This window comes from Sprattus sprattus, assembly GCF_963457725.1.
Source record: "Sprattus sprattus genome assembly, chromosome: 21".
In the NCBI taxonomy this organism is placed as follows: Eukaryota; Metazoa; Chordata; class Actinopteri; order Clupeiformes; family Clupeidae; genus Sprattus; species Sprattus sprattus.
Genome location: NC_137919.1, coordinates 8,398,121 through 8,405,620, shown reverse-complemented (window position 1 = coordinate 8,405,620; position 7,500 = coordinate 8,398,121). Strand labels below are relative to the sequence as shown.

General features: G+C 42.9%; 2 protein-coding genes across 2 annotated transcripts in view; both read right to left on the bottom strand.

The window, feature by feature from the left end:
- Nucleotides 1-5,554, bottom strand: part of cyld3 (cylindromatosis (turban tumor syndrome) 3) — a 14,057-nt gene extending 8,503 nt beyond the window's left edge. The window contains exons 1-5 of the mRNA XM_080859782.1: nt 5,501-5,554; nt 4,883-5,102; nt 3,870-4,142; nt 2,559-2,972; nt 1,786-1,891 (exon numbers count right to left, since the gene is read on the bottom strand). Coding sequence (XP_080715908.1) covers nt 1,786-1,891; nt 2,559-2,972; nt 3,870-4,142; nt 4,883-5,065 — 976 coding nt within the window. The 5' untranslated portion in view covers nt 5,066-5,102; nt 5,501-5,554. The remainder of the gene's footprint in view (nt 1-1,785; nt 1,892-2,558; nt 2,973-3,869; nt 4,143-4,882; nt 5,103-5,500) is intronic.
- Nucleotides 5,555-7,095: 1,541 nt separating this feature from the next.
- LOC308382097 (adenylate cyclase type 4) overlaps nt 7,096-7,500 on the bottom strand; it is a gene marked incomplete at its 3' end in the record, with an annotated part of 18,197 nt that continues 17,792 nt past the window's right edge. The window contains exon 25 of the mRNA XM_080859783.1: nt 7,096-7,227. Within this exon, the coding sequence (XP_080715909.1) occupies nt 7,096-7,227 (132 nt within the window). The remainder of the gene's footprint in view (nt 7,228-7,500) is intronic.

The window sequence follows — 7,500 nt, the reverse complement described above, 5'->3', positions numbered from 1 at the left end:
TACTGGTATATACTATGAAGTCTACTGGTATATACTATGAAGTCTACTGGTATATACTATGAAGTCTACTGGTATATATTATGAAGTATACTGGTATATACTATGAAGTATACTGGTATATACTATGAAGTCTACTGGTATATACTATGAAGTCTACTGGTATATACTATGAAGTCTACTGGTATATATTATGAAGTCTACTGGTATATATTATGAAGTATACTGGTATATACTATGAAGTCTACTGGTATATATTATGAAGTCTACTGGTATATATTATGAAGTCTACTGGTACGTATGTGCCATTTAGTCTACTGGTATGTGCCATTTAGTCTACTGGTATATGCATTTTTTCCCCCCTGAAGTCTACTGATATGGGCCATTCTACCGAATTCGTGTAATATGCAGTCCCTCAACAATAAAAACTATTTACAAAACAATTAGGTATTTAGGCATAGGTATTTAATTAGAAAATGTTATGGTCTATATAAACCCAATGCATTGCATGAGATAGTGATAAGCTAAATATATACAAAATCATCATTTATAGGGTACTTTCTATTGGGAAGTAGCTGTCCCCAACCCTGACATCTAAATTTCAATGCCTTTAAATAACACTTTTCAATTTTTTTTTGATTTTTTTCAATGATTTAATTTCAAAGGTCTTTATGATTGGGTTGAAACAGAACTTGGAATATTTAGATTTATTGTGGGTTTAATTTTTTAATCAATTTACTATACTCAAAAAATCATGTCCCTAGTTTTCATGTCACTACCGAAACACAAGAGTTTTAGTCCATTGGCTGAGCCTGTGTTTTAGCCACGACTCTGCATTTTTGACCATGCAGTGACACTGCATCTCTGTCCCTCATGGTTGAATGGTAAGTAGCTAAATCCCATAGTTTTTATATAAATGTGTTCCAAAGTCTGAAAATCGACGTGTAACCTTAAGAATTGTCACTACCGAAACGCATGTTTTCTTCAATTAAGTAAACCTTTTGGGGTTTCATGGAAAATCTTATGTTTGTATGTGTGTTCACCTCTTCAAAGATGTGTTTGAAAGCCGTGTGCTTGCTAGAATTCTTTATTTATGCTTAAAGTTAGCTAGAATTGTCACTACCGAAACAGTCACTACCGAAACATATGGTAGTGACCAGATGCTTTGGGTAGTGACAAAATGAAATGGTAAGTAGTTCAATCCCATAATTTTTAAATAAATGTGTTGTGTGGACTAAAGGGCGGCCCAGAGCACCTTTTGGATGATTTTGGGAGAGAAATGAATATCCATCCAACAGGGCAGTCACTACCGAAACAGTGCAGTCACTACCGAAACAGATAAATTGAACTTGAAAATTTGGTAAAAAATTCATTTCTATGGATTTCATTGTGAAAACCTTCAAGAAATATTTGTAAAAATACACTTCAGAGAAGGAAAGGAAACACAATCTGAACAGGTCAATAATAATACTTTTTTACTATAGTAAATGTGATGTTTCGGTAGTGACAATTTTTGGAAGAGGAAAAACATTCCGACACATTCTGAAAATACAATATAAAACTTGACTGTTCTTTTACTAGATATGTGTACTTTAGATATGGTACAATATACATACGGACAAAGTTTTGGGAATAAACCATAAAAAAATTCAAAATATATCCGACATGACTTTGCATCAATTCGGTAGAATGGCCCATATACACTATGCCATCTGACCACAGGAGAAGTATTCCTTATAATGATAGTAACAGATATCAATGGGAAGTGCCTGTGGAGTAGGTAGTTACCTGGAGTGACTTTGGAGAGGGGGAGGAGATGACCAAACTGAGGGGAGGAGAAGGAGCACAGCGTATGGTTCTTATACGTGCCATCCCACGAACCGACCGGGCTGTCCTACACACACACACACACACACACACACACACACACACACACACTCAATCAATCAATCAATCCATGTCAATGCCGTAGAAAGAGTACATTTCATATTTGAGCCAATACTGCAACCATAACAACAGTCAACAACACATAACCAAAAACCCAAGCAAACAAGTTGACAGCACAAACAAAACAACAACAGCTAAAACACTTATAGACACACACACAATGACAGAGCAGCATCCACACCAAGGCAGATTAGACTATTGGACTAAAATAAATATGCAAAAATAAAAAATTCCCCCATCTCTCATATTCAGTCATCACAGCACACACCCACGCCCACACACACCGGACATAATGTAACACTTGCACACATACACTCAGACAAATGCACACACAAAAACACACACAGAGTTACTTAAAGTCAAATGCATAGTTGCAGCTTGTGCCATACACCAAACACAAAAAGAGCAAAGCCTTTGCATTTCCTCACCAAAACACGTTCATTCTCTCTCTCACACACACACACACACACACACACACACACACACACACACACACACACACACACACACACACACACACACACACACACACACACACACACACACACACACACACACACACACACACACACACACACACACACACACACACACACACACACACACACACTTACCAGAAGCAAACCCACGAAAACACCTCCAGAGCTCCTGCCAGGCAGGGCCCCACAGAACACCACCCTCCCCGTGTGAATGGCCTCGTCCTGGGTGAACATCACCCGCTGGCCCTGCTGCAGCACCGGAGCCGTGGGAGAAGCAGGCCCCGGGATGGACTCAGCCGTGCGGGACAGAATGCTCACCGGCTGGTGGGAGGTGGGGGGTTGGGAGGTGGGGGGGTTGTGTAGGGCGATGGGGGGGTTGTGAGGGACGTTGGCGTTGGGGGGGTGGCGTTCGGCGGCGTCAGTCTCGCGCGAGGAACGCCGCAGGGTGAGCTGGCTGGCAGGGACGAAGAGGGCGCATGCCTCGGGGCAAGTGAAGAGCTGGTGGCCTTTATAGGTGCCGGTACTGGTGCCCTTACCCGCCGCCCAACCCTGACGAGAGAAAGAGGCAGAGGGAGAGAGAAGTGAGACAAAAACAAGATGGGTGAAAGCGGGGGATGCAGACAGAGAGAAAGATATGGATAGATTGGAGAGCGTGATTAGAGTCCGCAGTTGTAGTTCCATACACTTTTTGCCAAGTGCTGCTCCTCATGGTTCTCTGTGGTGGTCCGTTCAAAGTTTGCGCTAATAAAAAACCTCCTGACTCTGTAAATGGGAAACACACATAGGGGCTGGGACCAGGCCATAATCAATCCCAAACCAATCAACATGGTGCTCAGGAGCACGGATGGGAGGGGTGTAATTTGATTGGCTATTGAAATCAAATATCAAGAACTTTTTTGCGAAAACCAAAGGCAAATCATGGACTGGTAAAAGTACAGAGAGAAAGCGAAAGACAGAGAGAGAGAGAACGAAAGAGCGAGCGTGAGAGAGCAAATAATGTTCATCACAGGAAAACATGTTAGCAACCATCCGATGCATGAGAGTGAGAAAGCATAGAGCAAGCCAAGCAGAGAGAAAGCTGTGGAGAGGCAGGAGAGAAGGATGAGGTATAAAAGAGAGAAAGTCTGAGGGAAACGCAGGAGAGAAGGATGAGGTATAAAAGAGAGGAAGTCTGAGGGAAACACAGGCGTAATGGAGTAAGAAGGAGAGATTCAGAGCGGAGAGAAAAAGGAAGGAGGCAAGGTTGGCCAGAATCTTTAGGCACTTTTCTACTGCAGGAACCCTTGAGCCTTTTTAACTTCACTAAATAAAAAGTGCAGCAAATGTCAGTCAATGAAATCTCATACAGAATGCCAATGCAAGTCACTTTAACGGAAATTTCAACCACAATGACTGGAAAATCACAAAGCAACTATACTGTTTGTACCATTTTAGTCTAGCACTCACCTTCAGTTGCACCCCAAAGTACACTGCCGTACTCCCTCTAGTCAGGGGTCCCCTGTATCTAAGCTCCGCCTCGGCCAGGCCACCGTGGCTCATCACCACGGTTACGGGCGACCCCAAAGGCAGGCCAGCCAATCGCTGCAGCCGATGAGGTTTGTTGTGAAGTTTCAGGCGGGCTTCCGGCTCCGTCACTGGCTCCAATAGGCCAGCCTGGTCGGCGGGTATCTCCATGAGCACTTGCCTGTCAATCTTAACCATCCAGCCGTTATCTAATACCTGGGATACAGGTGGAGAAAAAGGGAAAGAGATTTAAGGTGGCAATGCTTCACAAATTCAGACGTAGCCCCGTAACCCCACTCCCTAACCTTAAGGTATGTTTTGGAACAGGTCAGTATGTGTTAGGTGAAAATTCACCCTAGTTACCTCAGGACTCCGGAGCTGCATATGAGTTTATTTATTAGACAAACAACAATTGCAATCGGGCTCAACCCCAGCACAAGGCTGAAAGTGAAGCAAGGATAAACACATCGCACGAGGTTTATATAGAGAGAAGTTTAGTGTTCAGCAGTGAGGCACGGATGAAAGTTTTGCACAAGATTGGAAGAAGCACAGTTCGATCCTTCTTATCACCTCTGGTCTAAACATGCTCTCTTGTACATATGCAGACTAAGTGGCACCTAATAATCTTAGTTGCACACATACACAGAAAAGCCATGTTCCTGCTTTCATAAGCACATGATTCATACAAGGAATATATTAATACAAGGCACTTGATTCATATATTCTTAAGTAATTTACAGTGCTTGGAAATTATCTCCATCAATGTGTGTGTGAGAGTGTGCGTGTCTGTGTCTGTGTCTGTGTCTGTGTCTGTGTCTGTGTCTGTGTCTGTGTCTGTGTCTGTGTCTGTGTCTGTGTGATTGAGTATCTACTCCAAAAAATGAGTGACGACAGTGTGGTAAGAGTAGGCTGCTTAAGAGATCAGAACAGGGAAAGGAGAAAAACAAGCCTCTTACTTTTACCCACAACTGCTCCACTTTGCCATTTCTTTCCAGGCTTTCTTGCTCCTGGCACAAGTACCCCCGTAGCACCCGAATGGTTCCATCCAGGTGGTCCTGGATCTTCAGGTCGGACGCCACCAGAAACATTTTGGGGGGACGCCGTCTTCTACTACTTTGATGGCGTGCTACTCCCGACATGGTGAATAAGCAATGGGCGGACTCACTGTAAACGGGTCTGTGAGATGGTAATGAAAAGTAGATCCTTGGGTTGGTAGCAGTGCAAGGTTGTTGTCAACTGTTGTCGACATGCTTGGGCATCCTTAACATCCTAGCACCATTAGGCTACAGTTTAGTCACACGTCAAAACTATGTGACAAACAACGAAAAAGACAAAATACCGTATCTTTATCTCAGACGTAGGCTATTGCAGCAGTTGCGCAATTTAGCGATACGTTCCACGAACACTAATCTGTATCGGCTATGAGGTGTTATTTCCTCGTTCTCTGTTGACTTGTTCAACTAGGTCGCCAACGTGAAAACGAAACAGATTTTATAAGCTTAACATACCTTAGCTGAAAAAGTAATGATAGAGCAAGACAAGCTTGGACAAAAAAGTTACTGCTTCAAACTTACCGATACGGACATCTCAGAGTAACAAACTTTGACACCACGTCGCACAGAAAACAAAGTAATCTCACGCCCAAAAGCAGGAAATGACTAGAGCGACAGAATAAAGATCCAATGAAATGAAAAGAAAGTTTTGCTCTTCAGCCTTTCGGGCCAATTAAAGAGATGAACGGGCGTGGTTATCCATTGAGGGAAATTCCATTGCAGGCGCTGCGTGTTTACCGAGAACTTCCGAGGGCTAAATGACTGTGTTCAGCCGTGTAGGTTGCCTACCGATCACCACCGTACGCAACCTTTGTTTTACCCTTTCACTCAGGCGAACATTGGCTTTACTCTGAAACGGCAGAAAATAATCTGACACCTACTCATACAACTTTTGAACGAGAATACACTTTATTTTACACAGTGCAGATTTAACATAGCCTATTTTACTCAACGGAAAAAAGTCATAGTGCATATTCTGTAGAAAATCTTAATTCTTCAAAAACTAATATTTACACATTAAGTTAATATAAATTAAAACAGTGCATTCCAGCAAGAATCTTCTAACGGGTAACCAGTGCTCTCCCTAACCATATATAATCGTCCATTGCTTAACAAGGCAACTTGAAAGCTCAAATAACTGTATGCTTAATTTTTGCACAAATACACACAAGTTCTAGAATGGGTTCCATGACATGGTATGACAGCATAATTATTAAACAAAATGGCAAACAGTGTCCCAGATGACAGTTGAACCTCTGCCAGATTTGAACCAGTTCCATCATTAGTGAAACTCATAAATACACAGTGTTGGGTGACATATAGCCTATGCGGTCAGAAACAGATTATTCACATGAGACATGAGTAAAAAAAAAAAAAGGCAGCTATGTAGTTAGGAGTCATTGGTAAACCCAGTTATTTAGTTATGAACTGAGGAAGTGATTGTGAGACACAGTGCAAGCACTCTTCCACCCTTCATGGACATACAGTGGCTACAGCTGACTCTGAAATAGATTACAATCATCTGCTGTGTGGCACAGGCCTTGTGGCCAATGAGAGACAGACATATGGAAGACAGATGTAAGATGTAAGATGTAGTGCATATAGATCATGTGTGTTTTTTGAATGGTGGCAAGGCTGTGTCTGATGAAGTGAGTGGTGTAGAGAAGTGTGCAGTCCTTGTTTATTCTCACAAACCCACTTGTGTGACATTTCCAGACTCTACATTTCATTGTGGTCTGTACGTTTTACAAAGGGATTCATTTAGGACTGAGCACTTCCTATCATTAGTACAGTGGCGCAGTGATGGTGTAGTATAGGACCCTAACAAGCTCTCTAGAACAGATTTGTCTGCATTTCTGTCTATGTGGATGAGTGTCGAGTGTTCCCTCTGTAGAAGGTCATGGACTTTTTTGGACGTCTTCTTTTCTGTGCACCTGGGGTGAGTTGAACAAACCTCCCCAAATCCAGCGGCAGTGTTCTCATCCCTATGGTGACAGTTCAGAGTACACAGTTCAGAGTTCACAGTTCAGAGTTTAGAGTTTAGAGTTTAGAGTTCAGAGTTCAGAGTTCAGAGTTCAGAGTTTAGAGTTTAGAGTTCAGGGTTTAGAGTGTAGAGTTCAGGGATGGGGCGAGTGCTCATGGTTGATGAAGTAAGTGGTCAGCTCTCCCTTCCCCTTCACGGTAATGACCCCCCTCAGAGTCACACTGAAGCCCAGGGACTCCGCCACCTTCTTGGTCTCATCTGTGATCTGCAAAGACAGAAAGGAACCGGTTTATGTCTGTTAGCCTTCTCTCTCTCTCTCTCTCTCTCCCTCCCTCTCTCTCTCTCTCTCTCGCTCTCTCTCTCTCTCTCTCTCTCTCCCTCCCTCCCCCTCTCTCTCTCTCCTTACAGTATATATATAATAAACAGAGCTCCTTTCTCTCTCACACACACACACACATAAATTAACATACCGACAGACAGACAGACAGACAGACAGACAGACAGACAGACACACACACACACACACACACACACACAC